General features: G+C 41.0%; 1 protein-coding gene across 12 annotated transcripts in view; it reads right to left on the minus strand.

The window, feature by feature from the left end:
- Window positions 1–21,695, minus strand: part of wdr27 (WD repeat domain 27) — a 254,700-nt gene that overhangs the window by 167,846 nt on the left and 65,159 nt on the right. For all 12 annotated transcript variants that reach the window (XR_015428172.1, XR_015428174.1, XR_015428173.1 and 9 more), the window contains one exon: window positions 405–480. Coding sequence is in view for 9 of the 12 variants with exons in the window: in XM_087148074.1 (XP_087004200.1) it covers window positions 430–480 (51 nt within the window). In the remaining 3 variants the exon portion in view is untranslated. The remainder of the gene's footprint in view (window positions 1–404; window positions 481–21,695) is intronic.

Genomic DNA, 21,695 nt, shown 5'->3' on the forward strand with positions numbered 1-21,695 from the left:
CTCAAATGCTTTTTTTTTCTTACAATCTACCCTGTTCATGTATTAATACATGTACAACAGCATAAGAGTGAAATTTCGGAGGAGATTTGCACAATTTAGTATCAATGGACCTATTAAGCTTGTTGAAAAATTTGCCCCTCAACAGACAAGTTAACCCTTGACCAAAATGAGCAGACATGGTGTATGTAAACTGAGCCTGCAAGAACAAATGTTCTTTCCGCAGTTACGTTGCACACATTTTGATGCAAATTTATGAAAGTGGGATATCATTCTTGTGAACTGCCCACTTTTCAATTGCACATTTGGTACACATTTACCTCACTTATGACTGCATACTTCATTTGAAAAAAAAAAGTTCATTCTTGGGAGTGCAAAATGCTTCAACTTTCAAGGTACTCTCTTACTTGGATGGTGCAGAGACTCAGGGCGTCATCTGTCACTGTACAACCGAATCTTCCCATCCAAGGTAGCTGTGACTAACTGCAAGATTGATGAAAAAGAAAAATGCATTGAATAACAACATATAAATCAAACACATCTTCCTACCACTCTAGCAAGCACTCTTGACAACTACCTCAAACCAGTAGGCAAGCACCTACATAACACTGCCAACATGGGGTAGCTACCGGCACGGCTTCTGACAAAGGAGGGGCTAACAAGGAAAATTATCAATACAGCAGAAGCGACACTGACATCATTTTTATGACAGTAATGCAAAACCTGCTTCACAGTACATGTCCTTGAATACAGCCCTAACCATGCTGAACCCAACAAGGTTATGCAGGATTTCAATGGTCCCTAGGGGGTTAGGGGTTATGGAACTATTGTAAGTTATTTTTCAAAATTCAAACAACGTTCTATGGGTGAGACATTTATACTTTTAAATGAAAAAAGTTCCAAATCCCTTTTTAGAGTTTCCCCCTGTTTAGATGAAACCGCTCCCTTGAGGGGTTGACGTTTCGATTAACACAATCTGGCATTCATTTTTATTGTAAACGATGCCTGTAAAATGTAATGTGATTTTCAGAACACTTTGCTGCATGGTTATTATCAAATGAATACCATGAATTCATTGCTGGAACTTTGTGTCAGCTATTTACATTGTATACAATTTGTTGTGTTAAAAACTTTCAATGACACCGCGGTGAGGGTGGGACTTTTACATGCTTAATTGGTAAAGGGGAGTTCTCTAAACATTTTTCAAACTAAACGTAATGCCCACCCTTACAACGTTATGTTTTTGCAAAGGTCATCTCACTGCAAAGGGTGTTACAGGTGGCATTTATAGATGTGAGCAAACAGGGACCACAGAGTCTTCTGGAGCAAAGACAATCTTCCCCCACCCGAGGATATATCCAAATAGTCCAAATACACGGTCTCAATGAAGGCAGCTCTGGATTCAGGAACAAACATGTGTGCGATCATCAGACTGGGATTCCAGCATCTTGAAGCTTGTAGCGTTTCTGAGTTGGCGGTTTGGTTGCTTTGACACAAAGGGAAGGAGGGCCTCTCTTCCTGCTTCATGTTCAGTGATAAGCTACTGACGATGGCTCAATATCCGATGATGAGCAGCAAGCTATCTGGTTTAAACCCCTCTGAATGCCCAGTTCATCCAATTCACTGTAGTCAGTAAAGACTATTTGAAAATTCCAGAAATGATTACTGGCTATACAATTTCCTCGGCCCTTGATCTCTTTCAGCATCTTATTTTCATTTGAAGTTGACGATGGACCTTTCCATGAAATATGCAAATTAGACAGGTGCATGCGCGCTACTATACTACCACTGGTTGGCAAGTGCAGCCGTCCACACTGTCGGTAGCGTAGGTGAGCTGCTAGTAACCATAATCTGGTGCGTTGAAGGTCAATCAAAACCGTATTACAGCCTTTGCCAAACACATAAGCACTCCCTTCTCAAAACTAAGTAAGCTTTTCAGTTTCCTGAGTTTGGAAAGTAACAATTCTTTGTCTTTTAAGTTGGCAATCATGGCAAACTATACTGGTACAGAAATGGCAATAGTGGCACGCGTATGGAGATTTGTATTGTTATGTCATAGATTTAAGCAGCTTTGCCAACCAGTGGTAGTAATATACATGCGTCTGCCTTATTTGCATATTTCATGGGAAAGGTCCATTACGAAGCTCAAAGATGTTGCACTCGATTCAGTGATTCATTTTGAATTGCCCTGCAACTTTTCTGTTGCCTACTTTACTCTCATTTGCCAGGTCTTCAATGCCACTCTTGTTTCAACATTAGGCACTTCCTGCAGATGGTGCCTAACTCTCCAAAACACCGGAAAAACTGGAACACAAAATTCAAAGCCCAATCTTGAGCTCTCAAGATGACAGGTGATGGCAATGGAAGTTCACATTCTAGTAATATCGGGACAAAAGGGATTAAGTGGCCAGTTACATTCATATTCTCTGTATCCTGTTGGAATGAAAATTGGGAAGGGATGACGTGTGAACACTGATGTTGTGGAAGATCCTTTGGGTATCTACACTTGTCAGCTTTAATAGGGTGGGGTTTGGGGTTTAGGGTTTAGGGAAAAAGAGCAGACAAGGACCCTTCATTCTGTTGTTCTTCAGCTGAAAAGTTGAGAAGCTTTTGTGGTGGTGGTGGGGGGTGGGTGGAGGGGACAGATCAACACAGAGCCAACTGCCACAACTTTGAGTATTAGAGGCTTGACATTACTGACGGCTCAATTTTATGTGGCAGACACTGGCCACATCTTCCCTCCTACAACCAGTCCACACTCTGACTCTGACAGTGACCACAGAACATGAAGGCTAGGACAGATGCTTAATACTGAATGCTCAGCTAAATCCTATGATAAACCTATTCAGAGGAAATGTGAATTTTTTCATACAAGAATTGACGTTATCGGTACCAGCAGTTTATAGACTGACCCCAGCTGCCCTTCCTTCATGTTCCAGGGTTAAGACCACGGATGAAATGATCCCACCCTAGGACTTAATGAAGGCTGATTCAACTCGTTAAAGTGCCGACATGAACGAGAGCGACTGCAGAATGCAGCTGAAAATCTCCACTGGAGGAAAGTAGATACTGTAATCTGTGCGGCCAGCTGATGAAAAAGCAAACTGCTTATGTGTGCACGTGCAGCCTCTTCTAGACACAAACGCAGGAGTGCACAGGTACTAGGTGGATGTTTGATGACCACAGAGCCCACTACATGTGGCTGTGCCCACTGGTGGTGGAACGGAGACAGGGGATGGGGGACCAGTGCCCCCCCCTGCAAGTGGTGGAGGGGGGGCTTTGGGGCATGCCTCCTCCCACTCTTAGTCATAGTACAATGACACTGGGCTTAATGGATCTGTCTATTAATGGCTGATACCTAATGGTCTCAGTTGGGTATGCCTGGCCAAGGTAGCCCACAAACAGATCAGCACTCAACCATAGTAGACAGTGCGTCACCTGCTCAAAGCTATGCTCCTTTGCTAAGTCATTATAAGAACCGACTGAGGCTATACGACGGGTCAAGGTAACATGTTTCCTGGCTCTATGCTTGAACTGCTACGCTGGTGAAGTAGATGAATTCAATATTAAACGATGGGTGTACATTCACCTGATACTCATTATGTCTTAAAAATCTAAAAACGACCACTGCACAGTATTTTTGCCAGTGTCTCTGCCATGCATACCAATATATGTACAGGTATGCAATCATTATTGCAATCATGTGACAGGATAACCTGGTCTCATTAAGCCTCTTTATTCCCCTAACAAAGCAATCACATAAGTTAAAGAGTCAGGGTTGTTACAAACTTTCAATGCTACACGTGAAACTTCATACACAAGGGGGATAAACTGATTTCAATCTCTCCGTGTAAAATTCGTCCATGATTTTTTTTTGCCATCAGCTTGGGCACAGGTATAGCATGTAAGTTGCTATTAATGCTAATTCAGCTAAAAACCACTTCACTGAAAGTCATTGGTCTTTCAGAGAGAGGGGGTCATTAATTGATTTATTGAAACTGTGTCTATCACTTTGAAGGCTAATTCACAGCTGGAGCTCACGGCAAAACTAATGCATTTGTTTAAGGGGAGAGCAACTGTGTACCATTTCCAGTAATGGTCATGCCAAATGACATTGACACCTAGACAAATTTATGCCTGTTTTGAAATACTAGCCCCCACTGATGGATTAGTCAGCATATGCAAGGACAATCAAGGTTAAATTCCTACTTCCAATGACTAAGGTGTGAACAAGTGTAAAACCCACAGACACCAATGAACAGTGGAATGATATATGTACATTAGAGAAACAACAGCCCCAAATGCCAATCACTTCTTAAAATTCCAGCCAAAAGCAGATGTTGTACCGGTATTTACACCTGTAATTTGTTAAATTAGGTACAGGTTGCCTTCATACCTGTCTGACTCACATTACCCCCACATCACTTACTGTCATAGCACATCCAAGCATGTACAAACCAGCCAAAAATTTTCATTTGATTAATTTCTCCTGCAAATTCCATATGCAGGTGGGTTTCAATATCAATTCCAGCATGTTTTTTCCCAGCCTAGGGAAATCAAGCTTACCACAGAAACTAAGAATAAAAAGCAAAATCTTCTGATGGATAGCTGTGCTCTAATCAGTGATAAATATGGGCCCTGCTGTGAACTGGCAAAGAGGGCAAAGTGTCGACTGAGCTCCATATGATTTAAGCCATTCATGTTAGTAAAGATCTCACTGATTTCTGGGGTTGTTCTTGGGTGGCTAAAAGCAGGGGTGGGAGTGGGGATTTCCTCATAACTTATTAAAAAACATGTCCACCAGCATTTTGGATACGGCACTGCCATAAAGATGTCAATGCTATGGACAGTAGTTAGATAGGAGGAAAAAGAAATATCTACAAAATAATCACCACAGATTTTGAGCACCCAACAGCAACATAGAGTCTACAGTATTTAGACTGGTTCATTTCTTGTTTACTATATCAACTTTTATACATAGAAACATAACACCTTAATCATAATCCATGGATTTTCAGAAATCAAGGGAATTTGGATGAAAAGAATCCTGAAATCAGGAAATATCCCGACAAATGTCACCCTTGAACATGTGTGCCCCTCTTCCATCTCAGATGTTGTAATGGTGCTGGAGTTATTCTAAATACCTGAAACTTTAACTGTAGGCCTATGGTTGTAAAGGCTGCAAATTTTGGCCAGAATCTTGAGCAATTTGCAAGTCTTATTTGTCAAATTATTATCTCATAAAAATGCACAGTCTACTGCATAATAAGTAATTGGATGCAAAAAAACCAAAAAACAAAAGTACACACACCGCCACACAACATGTTGAGCTACATGTACAACTTTGGCATTTAGACATATTCAAAATTAATCAAAGGATCATATTGCCCTAGAAAAGCTGTAGAACTTCCTAACTTGAGGTACATGTAAATAGTTTGCAAGAAACCTTAAAGAAATGAGTCCAATACGTAGTCATTTTGAAGAGCTACTGAATGTTTTTGAGCATCGATGTACATGAAAAACAAATTGGGGGCATTTACAGGAAAAACACTGACAAAAGTTAAGTGAAAAAAGGAGGTACTAGTAGAGTAGCAAATACTCTGACACTGTTGAATACACAAAATGATTAATGAGAAAATTTGCCGGGAACAGAAATTCTAAAGCTTCTTTGAGCAAGAACAGAAGATGTTTGAAATTTATACTCGATGTCCACATTGTTGCTAAGGGTAAATTTAAATCTTACTACCTGCATTCAACAAACACGGCTACGGCATAAAGGTGACAATATGAACCAGCCCCACTCCTCAAAAAAAAAAAAGAAGCGAAAAACAAAACAAACATACTTGAATCCGATGATGACCCTCGCATGAGTTGGTCCACTACTAAGTTCAACACAATCTCATACGCACAACCCCGTCATCACCTTTGTCCTACTTTACTACCATTAGACAAATAGATATCATTTCTTTCGGCACGTTGCTGCTCTTGGTCAGGATTAAAGCTGTGTGAGAGAACCACAGGTTCTGAATCACGCAGGCAGCAAAAGGTTGTCAAAACACTTGGGGCAGCTGACAGCACTGAGGAGGGGTGAACACTTGCAAGGGCTCCTCCTGCTACTATGGTAGGCAGCAGTACCTGGAGAAAACTGAGGCCAAAACCTGCTGTGGCGGTGACAGGGATATGAACAGGGGCTGCTACAACTTCATCGGAAATGTGCAGTGTCTACAAAAACTGTGCATACTTTGACACCAATTTCATGACTCTCCTGAGCACAGCACTGAGCACTTCAGCCTCTGATGTCTGTTTGTCTGAGAATCAGTAACAGAATCTACAGGTACAAATTTCAGGTAACCCTGTCAGGCACAGAATTTATACTTGTGGAATGTACACATACATGTACATTACTGTCCCATGACAACATGTGCCAAGATGCAATCTTCACACAGAAATGTTATATAAAAGACCAGCATTTTGTATGCAATGGGCTTTTTACTCATTACTAATGATTCAAAGTGAAGCTGTAATGAATTTTTTGTCATAATTTTTCGGCTATTTCATACTCTTCTTTGTTGTATGAAAATTATTTAGCACTTGTATTTATAGCATGGGTGGATTGACAAATGCAATTTTTAAACCTTTAAAACTATCCATGCTTTCCTGGATAACTGAGGGTGCTGTTGTGATGTCATCCAGGGAAGACATGGTTTAGTCTGTTTAACCTGTGAACAGTGGTGTAACTAGGGCTATTATGTCCGGGAGGGGGGCACTGGGGGTGCACACATTTTTTTCAAGGAGGCACCAAAAGACAGTGAGCTGGAGCGGCCTACAGCTGCATGGATTTCAAATGGGGGGAAGGGGACACCTGTGGGAGGGGCACAGGCATTCATGGGGGAGGGGACAGAGTCCCTCCCATAGTTACGGCACTGCTTGTGAACCCAGAATTCACTCATTGAAAACATTTCTGAGAAAGGGTTGACTTCTTGCTTATTGCTGTGTACTTGCACGACGAATCACCAGAGAAAATTCAGACCAAGAAATTCGTAACACTTTGCAGGGATTTTAGCAACAAATCAATGTAAATTAGGGCTTTCTTTCCGGGAGAAAACACAGTTTTGCTCATGAAAATGGAAATACTCATCAGCACGAAACCAACAAGAAAGCAATACACAATTTGAAATTGTGAAACAGAAAGTAAAAATTATGTTAATTGAGACACAAAGGTGCATTTTGATAATTGTATTTAAAAATTGAAAATTCCAGTGGAGATACATGTAGCCTTATAAACTGAACTGAATCCACGGTCTATCCAAATGCAGCAGGAATGGGTTCATCAGGACATAAGAGTACTCACCTGCTTGTTGTGAGGACATAGTGCCCTCAAAATTCTCAGAGGTTCCTGCCCTGGTTTCATAATACACCATCACAATGGCTGGTGGTGACCCACTCCCCACAACTTAGACAAGTCACAAAATGGTGGGAAACCTTAAAAAAAACAACTCAGAAAACGAACTGGTCTCACCCACTGAAGAGACAGCTCACACCAGCTAAACATGGGACATGTCCGCAGGAAGGGCCTGCCCACAGTCCCTTCACCACCCATGTTTACTCACATAGCAGTCCAAATCATGAGTGAAAACAGGACCCAGGACACCGGCAGGCAATAACAAAAGGAACGTAGCTGGAGCTATTACAGATGGACTATCTAGACATTGGTAAGGAAAGAAGGAAAGACAGTATGTGTAGCAGCACCCTAATCCTAATGACTGTTAGTGGTTCATTTTTTGATGTGTTAGCAAAACCCAGTAAACAGCTGGTTTTCTTTTTCATCTTTTGCCAATGTTGGTACTGCACAGTTGCTCCCCATTGCATTAGACTGAGTGTGAGACCTCTAGCCCCTAGCCTTGTGAAGTTGTGTCTGTTCAGGTTAACCCAGACATTAATTAGGTTGTTTGTTCCAGAATGGTGTTTCAAACTACTGGCATCCCACCTTGAAAACACGGGGGTCAGTTCGTAAGTCCGATGCCTCATAATTCTGACATCTCGTAAGCCTGAAAAAAGCATTTAAAAAAGTCCATACGCCTCATAGGTCCAATGCCTCATAGGTCCAACAAATGCATTTAAAAGTTCCAATGGTTTTTTCGGCCCATGACATAGATTTAACCCCTCAAAAAATCTGACGCCTTGAAAGTCCAACGTTTGATTTGACGCTCGTTAGGAGCGTATGAAGATGGCACCAGGAACAAGACTGGTTCCCGGTGTCAAGTGTGGTGCACTATTTATGACACGCAGCGTAGCGTCGTGTCACACAGGCCCACACTCCTCCATGTTTCACTGTCAATCGAACTAAAGCCTCATATTAAGTCTGACACCTCGTTGGTCCGAGGTCGGATTTATGAGGTGTCGGACCTTTGAGGCATCGGAACTATGAGGCTGAAAAAAAATTGCCCATAAATCCAACGCCTCATAAGTCCGAAAAAGTTGAAATTTTGAGGTGTCAGACCTATGAGGGGTCGGACTTACGATACACATCTGAAAACTCAATTGACCCGGGTGCAGTCACATACGCAATGGCCTGTTGCTTGCTTAAGCAGCAGTCCCATAATCCTCTCAGTCACTTCTGAATGAACTCCACACAAGCACTTTGAGTTTGTCCTCAAAGCCCCACTCCCCGGGTGCATCCCTCTCATGCAAAGATGCTATTCAGTTGAAAATACGTCATCCGCTTCAGTGAGGCCAGCAACTCCTGACAATCTACACAGTTCATACCTGGAGCCCTTTAGAGGCTGGTCAACATCCGCTTGCACAACAGAGCTGTTGCCGAAAAAGCTGAGCAATGCCTTCACCACTGTTGGAACTCAATTATCTCCATGGGATGTTGACTAACTTTAACAGGCAGGTTTCACAGTGGAGGAGGCTGGTGTTTCTCTCTCATCATAGTGCTGGAATAGCTGAAATAGCCAACCCTGACCTTGCTGGGACCACACCCAAAACTGCACGTAGGAGTACTTCTGCCAGGTCTGCCAAGCCAAAGTTGCAAGAACCTCATATTTTCCAGCAGGCTTGAGACTCCCTTTGCTCTGATAGATTGCCATTACCTGATTTGTACAATCTAAATGGCACTGATGAGCATACCCTGTATCTTTGTCTTCAGAATCATCCTCAAATTGGTGCTAATTCTAAGATACCGTCTAACATCAAGATACCATTTCTGTGAAAAATGATCAAACCAACTTGACTGCAGACCCTTCCCGGTGATAAATTCACAGGTAATGGTCTAGCTTAAGTCTGACTCTGAGCCAAATCAGCAGAACTGATTTAACTGTTGATTGATCATCACATCATCTGAGTCTGCAATAACAAGTTGACAAAATCTCTCCCAGGAGAGTGTTTAAAGGGTGTTTTGTGCTTTCCCTGTTTAACAAGTGCTGTATCACAAATGTTGATTCAAAAAAATTCACACCATTAAAAAAATCTATGGATAAATGCACGGACGTATATAAAAAACAACTGGACTTGCAACGCCTTTGTATGAAAAAGAAACCAACCAGCGTCCATTTTACCGAGCCGAATACAAAACCGTGGGTTGGCTCCCTTCTATTGACTTCAGGAAGAACAAAGGCTGGCATTGCCAGGAAAGCTTTGTATTCGGCTCGGTAAAATGGCCGCGAGTGGATTCAATGACTCTATTTTTTTTTATAAGCTGATTAAGGGCATTGCGAGTCCAGATTTTACTATACACGTCCATGGATAAATGGTCCAAAATATTCATTTTGGGCATACATGTTGCGGTCAACATGGGCTGTATATCTATATGGACTGGTAAGAATGTTAAGTACAGACGTGAAATTAAATACCTAAGTAAACAAAAGGTCCAACTCTAACAAAACCTTTTTTTGAGTTCAAAAGAAAAAAAAATTTTTTGAAGGAGTTCTACATGAAATTGATTAAACGCTCACAGGTCAAAATGGTGGAGATGGGCCATTCTTGTAATGGGGTATTCAATTATCCAATCTCTGCAAGTTATCCTGACAGGCCCTTCTCCGTGCATGAATTTGTCTGCGCAACACCACTTCAAGGGCTCAGTTCCAACCCCCAAAGCATCGGCCCTCCATGGATGATAATGCTCCCTCCTTCAGCTTCTACCTCGATCAACTTACGACTCTTCAGAGAGCAGACTTCTTCATGCCTTTCAAAAACATCATCAGGTCCCTACTAACCTACCAACTCCCTGAATCTGATGAAATCCGAGCTGTTTTAATTTCTTGTTTCTTTTTGAGGCCTATAGTCCCTCCCACAGTCTCAAGAAACAGAACTTTGCACTGAAAACAGAGGTCTTTCAAAAACAATAGCTCAGGGAGCAGTACCAATATAATTATACAGAGAACGCACTCCTTCCATGTACTTGCTCTCTGGTCCCCTCCATAGAAAACCTTCCCTGGAAGTTAAGAGTACTCCCATTACACTGTAACACACAGTGCAATGAAACCATGTGCTAATGACTGCACTAAATATTCATGCACTTTAACTTAAAACAAACATCAAACAGTACAAGTTTCTTCAACTGTCAACAAATGACTGCATAAGTGTTACTTCGATGAGGACAGTGTCTCTGAGCCAAGTTACATTCAAAACAAACCTCTGACCTTTTTTACAAAAAAGACACCCAAGATGCCCAACTGTGGAACAGGCTCCTATGGGATACCTAAAGAGGATACATCAATCATGTGATTGTCAATAAAGATGCCAACTGATAACCAAGTTTTTGATGAAAGTGTCTGTGTTGATATGGCTATATAATGGAACATGACAAAGTAAGGTGTTTTCAACTTTGAGAATATTTCAACAACAGAGAAACTCAGCAGTCCCAATCTTTCATTGCCAGCAAATCATGGGTATCCATTTAGCATTTTTGGGGGGCAGATATTAATCTGTTCAATGTGGTTTTTTTCCCAAAATGACTGTCAAAACATCATCATAATTTTACATTTCCTGAACATAAACATGTCACACATGGCACAAATGCAAAAAGTAAAAAAACAAAAAAACAAGAAAGAAAGAAAGAAAGAAAAAGCAATGCCATGTACACCCACATGCTGCACTTAGACCAAAGAGACATGCATCAAGAGACTGAGCTCAATACAGTGTGGCTTGGGACCTAAAATTACCCGGATATTAGTTTTTCCCATGTAAAACCACAACATTTTACAGTGTGGTCCTCCCAAAGGGATCTGGTTAAATTTGGGCTGTGGCCACATATTCACCAGGAGGAAATAAAGCCAATCAAAGTGGTAGCAAAACCAGGAAGGTGAAATTTCTCCCTTCAGAAGCGGACTGGCTGGTCAAAATCCAACCAAAACAAGCCATTGCAAGCTGTGGGCTGTAACTTACATCACTCTAAACCAATCAACTCCAACAAACCTCTGTTTGCCTAAATTTTGCTCCCATCAAGCAAACGTGGGATTTCTAACCATTCAGGAAGCACATGTAGGTTCTTCATTAAAATATTGCTAATGTACGGGGCAATCCCAAGAGAACATGTCAGAAGAAACTTACCGCAATGACTAGCACACAAAACCCTAGGGGTTTATTTGGCTGAAACTTTAGCATTTCTCATGAGAAAATCCAACACCTCATGGCTCTATAATTTTTCAAAATGCTGTTCACTGCATGGGCCACTCTCCACTCACAAAATAATAACAACCCCCTAAGTTGGGCAACAGGCTTACTTACTTGAGTTACACCTTGTGGGAGTACAGCATTTTCCCTTAGTTTTTTTCCCTGCATTTTCAATCCTTGAGACAGCGAGCAACAGGACTGTCTGCTTTGACCCACTCCCCAGGATATACCACATGTCATACCGGTATCTCTGGGATCTCCTACTTGGGCTCCACTGGAGTGCCTGCCAGACAACCAGCTGAAAGTGCAACGACACTGCCTAACGATGCCCAACTCGCTTGACATGCACGCAGTGAAAAGAAGTTCCGATGCAGAACCTACATCGCACCTCGGTGATGGGCTGAATCAGTGATTCGAGGTGACAGAAATGAGTTTCTGCTGAGCTTATTTACGACCCAGGTGGAAGCCTTTTCACTCCCTTTCCAATTTTCGGACCTCTCTTTTTCCTTCCTACAAACATGTAACTAGCTGATAACAATTAACAAGACTCATATGACCCAGCCACGATGGAAGACTTACACTTCTAAATGGCCGCAAAAACTGGTTTCATGAGGCACATCTTGAAGCCTGTGCCTTCTGTGGAAAATGAAGTGAATTTTGAACCCCCCCAAATAAATTTTAAATCTGTGTTTGTTACACTGCAAAAGAATTTACAACTACTACAGATAGCCTATGCAATACAACAATACTTTTTAGATTTATGATCAAGAGAGCATGCTGAGAAGACAAAATTAAATGAGATAAAGAAAACTAAAAGAAAATACATGAATCACTTCCACTCAATCAACTCAGCCATCAGTAGCTAAGATGTCAAAAATTAAGAAAATTGGATTCTAAACTGACAGAAATAGTATTTGCCTAGCTCACAGCAGCTAGAACTCATTCTGCGATGAATTGAGTAATCAATTAACTCTTCACACGTAAAGGAAAACAACACTGCAGGAGACACTGAAACTAAAAGAGGAGGTGGGTTTTCTCTAAATTTCCTCTTCCTTTGCCCCCGTCCAAACAGCTAAAAAAAATGCAGCAGCATACAGTGGAAAAGATCTTCAAGGGAAAAATGAACAAATGAAGAGGTTTATGAGCTTACACATGTTCCAGTCTTGAATTCAGAGTAACAGAAACATGGCGACCTGTTCTAAAATTGAGTTTCTTCCAACAAGTATTTCCATTTTCCAGAAGACTTGAAGAATGCATTTGCAATTTTTGATGATCAAAAATTAAGACCCTGCAGAGAAGAAATTAGGAAGAAATGTTAACCACTTCCCGCCGGGATGCCCGGTTTCAGACAAAAGAGCTGGTCTGTGTAACAAAAGACTGTACTCAGAACAAAGGACCTGCTGCTGGGAATTGCCATCATTTTTCGACTTCCATTTTTCGAAGGTAATCTGGCACTGTTTTGAAATAGTGTACCACTGTTTTGGGCATAGCGCGTCTGCGGATTAGCACCATGGACAAAAATGCTCCAGGGCCCATTGATGAGCAACACAGTGCCGCTGCTCGCTAATCCAGCTGCATATGAAAAGACGCTACTGGCATTCACCACAACAAAGGAAATTATGCAACACCTCACAATTCTGGGCTTTCTTTTACAGGCTGCAGGCCTGGGCTGAATACTCGGGTGTCAATGAAGGTTGCCTGTCAGATTAGAGTAGCCACCAGAGAGTCGTTCATGTGGGTGTAAACAGCCAGTAAATAAACACATGAATTTTTGAAGAATTTTGAAACTGGAAAATCTTCAAAAGGTCCATCATCTCGTCCAGCTCAAGAAAAATCCACCTGGCAGGAAATGGTTAAGCATGTGCAAAAAAAGTTTGTTCAGATAGGGTCCCAATTTCACAGCGTTGCTTAGCACACAATTTCATGCTAAAAGGGGCTCCCTGTATTTCATAGAGACCATAAGCAGTAAGCACAGCCAAAGGCATGCTAACCTTGAAGAAAAAAAGGGCCTAATAGTGGCATATCAATAGAAAACTCTACACGCGCAACCTTTAGCACAACCATGCCAAGCACCATGAAATAGTGTTCAAGGAAAGCAAATTTTTCTGCTAAAGTTAGCACGACTTTTCTGCTTACTGTTAAGCAGCTCCGTGGAACTGGACCCTGTTGAGGCAAAGAGATGACACTCGAGACTACGGGTCAGACTCAGCTCAAGACAAGAATGATAAAAGAGGGGATTAGCACCACTGAAAAAGCATAACGAGTCCTATGTCTGCTTCGGCCCAGACCATAGCTCCCTGGAGTGCAAAAACTATGGACTGAGTCAGTACATCATGCAGGCAAGGCTTATGATTCAGAATGACTTTACAATGTTTAAAAGGGGGCTATTCATCTGATGAGCATTCAAGTTAAGTATTGGCTGACAGTGAGGGGGGGTGTGACTGGGGGAAGGGAAAGTTTGTTGTTCCACTTATTGAGCTGGCTAAACTCTATCCCTGCCAGTTAGGTCAGTGGGGGCTCAGGCTTGCAGTAAATATTTCTCAACGGTAACCCCTTCCTCCAGAAAAACATAGCCCAGGGTCTGTCTAAGCTGTTAATGACAAACCCCCTGGCACTGTGTAGTTGGGATCAGCAAGACAGGGTGGGCGAGACAGGCGGGTCATCCAACTTGTAAGGGGAGGGAGGTGGAGCCCAGAGGGGAATCGACCCAACCATTTATTGCACATAAATAAGGTATGAGGTATTTCATAACGTGTGAATACCACAATCTGGGCTCTTTACCCATGGCCAGGGCAGAACATACAGTACATGTAGCTGCTATCAGACAGATGAGCAATACTGACCCTAGGTGCAATTCTAGAGCCAATTTTTTTTCTTGGGGGGAGAAAGATCCTTCGCATGTGATGTCACCTTTTCACCCTCCCCTCTGCTTTTTCATTTGCAGGGCGATGGGCTGCCACTAGGACTGCACTATGACTGCATGCAAGTAGGGAGGCCAACAATGCCAACCCTGACCAAATCACACTCTGTATGCCTACAGTTTCTCATTGAGATGTGGACAAGTTGCTGCCGCAGCCTCGTCCTCATCCAAGTACATGTCCATTTTCTCCAATCTTGTTACGATACATTTTTTCATCACGCAACATCGAATACTTACAAGTCTACTTTAAGAACTATAATTTGTTTTAGGACTATAATTTGTTCACTGAGTTTTTTTTTGGGGGGGGGGAGGAGTACATGTATGTACATGTATAAACCCTGACAGTCCTGATTTCCCAACCAAAGGCTTTCTAGTTTCGAGCATCAAATCAGGTAGCGTCAATGATGGCAACATGCCCTTTAATGTCCATGATTGAATACGGAGACAAGCGTCAGGAATCATAACCTGTTTTTGAGACTTGCTTCAGTTGTTTGTTTACAGATTAAAGGGATCAGTCAAGTCAAGCCAACAGTGAAGGCCGACACTGCCCAGTAATGAACGAACTATGCCATGCAATAAAAAAACAGCTATCATCAAATTTATTCTAGACCAGTTTTGGCTTTTACATGCTGTCCAAATCTGACTTGGTAAAAAAAAACTACAGAGGATTCTGTACACAAAAAATTGACAGAGGAAGTGCTGTGCTTTTGGAACCAGTCCAACATCCAACTTGTAGGACATGATATTGGCAGAATTTGCAAACAGGAGGTGAAAAATCACCAATGGCACCACCTGGATGAGTAGGAACAGGGCGTCTGAGGGTTCCAAAGACTATACAGTCTGGAAGTTCCATTATAGTTATAAAGATGTTGGTTTCGTTGGAAAGTGGAGATGGCTAATAATTTAATTATATAAACACTGTTAATGACTAATAGAGCTCTGCTAGGAGCATGCCATTTTGGGGAACACATTTTTGTAAAAGCAAAAGTAAAATGACGAAAATGGGTCCCAATGAAAAACAAAGTGAATTTCAAAGAAAAGTTTTCTTCCTAGAAGTAATAAACTTTTTCGTTCGTAAGAGTTACTAGTCTTTCATGTGGCATCAAAGTTATTTGAAGGAAAATCCAGCAAAATTGTGAAAAATAGACACAAAGTTAGGTAAAAACCATTAATTTTTAATAATCATCCTTTGTCGTAAAATTGAAACTTTCCACTTCTTCAATTCTTTTCCAGAGGTCTTTCTTACATAGGCCTACTAAGCTACTAGTATTACATGTAAATATCACTAGTTTATAGATTCTTGGTATTTTATTCACACGAGAGGTCTTTAACTAAGGGAAATGACAGTAAAAATCCCTCTCATGGGTCACCACCAATAGGTGTCATCTTCTAGAATAGTTTTACAGGCCGAGGACTGTAGATGTATGTCACTACTGTGCATGTGCGAACTATCGGTAAATGCAAGCACGGTCTATGGAGACTGAACATGTGTGTGCATGAACACACCTCTTCTCTCCCAAAACAATACAAAATGGGGCTAAACTAGAATGATTTTGCACTTGCACAACCTTTCAACTGACCCCAAAAAAGGCAAATTCCCTCAATTTTGAGCAACATCTCTTAAACAATTCCTTTTGGTTTAAAAATCTTAGATGGTTAAAGAGGAAGTATTGCAAATTACTGATCAAAAAATGACTTGGAACCCAATAAGTCAAATACAAATCAGAACATGCTGCTAAACTACTAATTTTGCACTAGTTACTTCTCTGGAATAAACCATTGTGACACCTTATGAATTAGTTAGTTATCAAATTTTGAAATCTTTTCTGTACAGTTGAAAGTGGACTTTGTTTGTCATGAAGATTTTGGGACATGGCATCACAGTGACTCAAAGCCACTGCTACTTCTATGAATTAACTGCACACACTGGGGAGACTAGGAGCTACATAATCTTGATTGGGAGCATGGCAATAGGCCTTTTCACACAACAGCATCTCAGTCAACCCAGGTTGAACTCAAGCCTGTACTGCCTGAGTGCCTGCGGTTGAATTTTGTTTAATTTTCAATGCTGCATTCAGGCGTGCATTGCTTCAACTTGTTTTGTGCAAATCATGCTTATTCCACCCAGGGGTAGTTTCAACCCTGAGATGAACATGAGTGATTATTGGGGAGTAGCCCGAGGTTCAAAATCTTGCCCCTGATCTGGATTAATGTTGAGTTCAACCCGAGGCAAAATCAATCTGGGGGGGGTGTGTGAAATGGGGCTGGCCCGGGTTGAAAGTCTTCCAGTGTGAAACACAATGATTTCAAACCCTGTCCCACATCCCAGGAGAGTTGTCAAGAAGAAACATCCGTGATATCCAGCATTGTACTTGTGTGCCGGGAGTACAAGTAAACCACTTTTTAATACCTTCACTGGTGACAGGTTGGGCAGCTGGCCACAAAAAGTGCTTCCATTCCATTAATACCCATAAGGGGTAATGAGCTCCGTACACAGAGGAGAGAAAGCATGTTGTTTCCTTGCTACACTGTCCCTTTTGTAGGTACAAGCATGGAGGTAGAAATAGATCCATGTGTGCATTGCAGGGCCAATCTGTGCATGCACAACCAATATCTGTTGGAAAATGCCGTCTTTGCCTGGCACCGATCACCCAGTTGAAACAGACCCCTGCCTTGCCAATCTGTCTCTGTTCTTTGGCAATGAGAGGTATTTTGCTAAATAAAGTGGGTAAATAACTCTACCCCCACAGCTACTTTATATGTGCAGCCTCTATTATCACACTTAATTAATACAGCTGCTGCTGTTAAAAGAAATGACACTGACTCACAATGCTGGAGTCATTAGTGTAGGGTACTAAGCTAATCACACTACATGATTCAAGATCAAACGATGGTGTTGTGTGAATGACATTCTCTTAATGTGCTGTGAATTATGCTTGTATTTTTGGCCTTCAATGGTCACTTTTTTTTTTTAATAAGCAATGACTTCAGTCATCAGGGTCACTAATAAGCATGACAGATGTGGAATGACAAGCCATAGCTTTTTTAAATTAGAAGAGACCGGCATCTTTGGACAGTGCCGCCCCACTCGGTCTACGATTGAGCTCCCCAAAGCACTAGGACCTTGGTTGGAATAACTTCCGGGCAAGTGCTCACATTGGTGGGATACCGACAATCTGTCAAACACATGACAGCCTTTTGATGATGATGAAGGGCATTTCGTTTCACCTTCCCCTCACAAAATTCCAATGAAAGTTTATGTTCCTGTACTTTGATTCTCTTGAAATGTAAAAAGCAGCCAATACTGTGAAACAGTCTCTGGTTTCCATTTAATGAGGTTTTTAAAAGATTTGCAAATCGCTTGGTGACAAGAAATGGACATGGGCAACAGTGGTGACTTTTGAGTTGTGCCTGGGGGCATTATATTTCCCTTCCCTCTATTTTTCCCCTTTAGCACCCATCCACAGTGTGCTTTTCACACAGAAAGTAGTTCTGTTTATTTCCTTGTATGTGTGGAACTACATGTAGTATCCTGCGGTTTTAAAAACTGTTTAGTCTGGATGGTCTTGGTAAAGCTAAACAGCCATCTGGTGGCTGCCTTTCATGTCACTGTGAGGTGACTACATTACAGCCTCTGTCTCAGCACACGCAACTGCATTTCTTCTAGCCAAGCAGCATTTTGAAAGTTTGATATTCAGGGCCGATTGCATGAAGCTTCTAAGGGCGGCGATTTGGCAAGCACAGGAGATACATGTATTTGACGAGCGAAAAACAGGTCACCGGCCAAAATGACATGCTACCTGGTTCTCAGGGGCTTCAGTACTGCTTGGCACATTAATCTGCTGAAAATCTGACAGAAATTTCTTTGCAATTCAGGCCACACTACTTTTCAGGAATAAGAATGTTTTCAGGGAATCACTGTCAGAAGATGAACAAAACTAAAACTAAAGTTTAACAAGTTAGTTTTGTAAGAAGTTCTGGAGAGAGGTGAAATGAGACTAATTAATTAACTTTGAAGAAAGTACTTCCAACCAACATACAGTGAAATAACACAACCCTTTTGCTTCATCCAACTTTCTTTGCCTCTTCAACCCAAAGCAACGTTATGGTCAATTTCCTTCTGGGTAGCCTAACACGTATATGTACGCTACCCTCACTAGTTGTGGGAGACACTGTAGAGAGTTTTCATTAGAATAAACCTGTGTCCAAGGAGGAAGATTGTGAGTGTTATTTGAACTTTTTTCCCCCAAATAAACCTCTGACGGAATGATTTAAAAAGAAATGGTTCAATCTTTCTGGACATCCCTCTGTGTTAGCAAAAAAAAAGACTTTAAAAAAAAATGAGAAAAGGAGTGCAAATTTTATCTGATCTTGAATTTGGTCGCAGACATGAACTCCACGCACAATATCACTAGTGACTACACCATTGCCACATCATGCAAGCTCTCAACCAATGTACACTTATATGTACATACATGTACATGTACTTATTATGAGGTCCCATCTGCACAAACACAGCTTTATGCCAAAACACTGCTCATGTGGCTGTTACTCCTTTCTGAAAAAAAGAAGAAATGTACACATTGTGTGGCAAGAGAAATATATTTTTTTCTGCCTACACATTTCGTATTATAAAATAAGCAGCAAATTAAATTTATACTTTTATCTTTAGCGACATACCAGTAAGTTCCTCGGTAAAATCAAATCAAAAACTGGCACAGATGCCCCCCCCTTTTGGCCAATATGTGGTCTTCAAAGTATGGCCGCTTTCTGCTCCCCCTCCCCCACAGTACAGTCTGGTGCCACCACTGATGGGAAACGTTAGGGATATGAATGATTGACTGCAGGTGTTATAAGAATAGCACTGACTACCATGTGTTTCCTCATTCCATTCAAACTAACCCTGACCTTCATGTCAATTTGTTAGCATTGAAGTTAGTGATTCAGCGACAACAACACCCAGCCTGAGCATTTTCCCATATGGACTGGTTTCTCCAAGGGGAAGGCAAAATGCATCTCTTACACAGAAACTGCACAAGACACAAGACTTGCGGTCTATGCATGTTGTGTAATATTACAAAGACCACATAATAAACCCTTGAAATTGCAGCATTGTGTTTCAATTAACCTAGTTTAAAATTTTTGTTTAGCTACAACGTATTTTTTAAATCTGTGTTGGGGCCTTATTGGTTTATTTGCTGATATAAATTTGCATATTCATGAGCAAAACTGTGATGTAGTCTGAGGAACTTAACCTCAATGTGTTCCATTGATTTGTGCACAAAAATATTGCGAGATTTTTCATACTTTGCTATCGAAGATTTCCATTCCTCGGGCAATTTCTTCTTGAAATATATGGCAGTAAGTCAGTGAGTAACCTTTTTCTCAGAAACGGTTTCAAAGAACATATTTAGTGTTCAAATGTGAACACAAAAACTTGCAAACTGAACAGTGCCTTCTGGTTTTACATCACTCTTACAGTGCCCCCACTTGTCTGGAAAGGATTATTCAATTTTGAATGTTTGGAAAAGTGCACTTTACAGTTTACTTCACTCCAAAAAGACTTCAAACAGTTTTCATACATTGATGAAGCAATTAAACATGCACAAATATAGATTCATTACATTGATCCTTTCAATGTGAGGAAAACCCCAATCCTTGTAGGATCTTGAAGTTTGTCAGATTTACGGGGGACTTGTGGAATAGTTGTCATAGGCTTTGTAGCTCAGGATCATAGGGTTCAAATCCAGCAGATGGTTATATCTTGTGACCTTGGGAAAGTCACTTCACCCCTTCCTGCTTCTCTCTAAGTAACTAGATACCAGTGAGGGCTGAAATACATGTAGTGTATTTAGCTGTTTCCACCTGCAAGCAGCAGGCTGTATGCTTACGAGGCAGCTGGTTCCAGGACTGTTGAAATGTGAGCCAAATGAGCAGGGATAATATCAATTTGTCGGCACCTTTGAATATGTTGTTGGAATCTCTGCAAGTTTGGAGTGTTCTGATGTCATTATTTCAATGTCTCACAAATCACATTCATTCTCACTAGTACAGTGTAATGCATAGTGCACACTTGGTAGCCTTGCCCTTTTTAATGATGTAATAATACATGTACAGTACCTTCTTGTTGCAGTGAAATGGTTAAAAGTTAAGAAAAGAAGTGGATCATATGTGGGTGTAAGTTAGCAAATTAATTGGTGTGAAAATATTAGTGACAAAGCTCGGAAACTATTTTCCAATTTTCCAATCATTTTTACATGGAGGTTATAACTGCATCCAAACAGAAATTGAAGATTGTCCTTAATGTTTCCATTATTATATAAATGTGTTGAGTGTAAAGATCATTCCTCATTTATAATATCATACACAATGAATCATTATCTCACAAGTACCATTCCCAGATGAGCCCTAGGCTACAGGCCATGTTTTCTTGCCTGTCTCACTGGAAAGTTGCTGCTAAGCAAATGCTGGAAAATTGAGAATTCAATTTGGAAACTTATTTTTTGGATGCCAGCCAACTACATCGATGTAAAGGACTACTGCAACTAAATTCAATGTAACAGACTTACAGTTAATTACAGTGTACATGTGATCCATTTTCATTTTGGTCAAATGACACAGATCAGCAACAAAACAGAAATGTTTTCAGAGATTTTGTAAAAAACAAAAAACCGAAACTTGTTCACAGGTTTCGTTCATTTTCAAATGACGAAAAAGCAGATAGCCTGGTTAAGAAATGGCCTAAAAATAGGACAGGTTTCTAACCACAACCCGCAGTCCGTTGGCATGCAATCTTGCCAGATATGCATATCAAGAACCGGCACATAAAAACTAGCACGATACATCATTTTCATTGTCAGCCATGCCTGGTCACAGAAATACACCGTGGCGTCAGGCATGTGTAGCGTAATAATGACTCTGTGTACAATTTATCATCTATTGTTGGAAAGATATTTTGACAGCTCTTAAGTTTGCTCGGCTCTTTACTGCTTTATAAAGTAAGTGTTCGGGACTTTGTAAAGTTTGGTATTGTTTCCCTTGATCCATCCATTGGAAAAGGGGCCAAGTCAAGGTGATATTTCAGGGTATTATTTAATTTCTTTTATTTCTATTTCATTTCATGGTAATAAAATAGCACAAGCACCAACCATTTGAAGGATTG

The sequence above is a fragment of the Acanthaster planci genome, linkage group LG01, assembly GCF_054643075.1.
Source record: "Acanthaster planci isolate LZ-2023a linkage group LG01, COTS_SCS, whole genome shotgun sequence".
Taxonomy (NCBI): domain Eukaryota; kingdom Metazoa; phylum Echinodermata; class Asteroidea; order Valvatida; family Acanthasteridae; genus Acanthaster; species Acanthaster planci.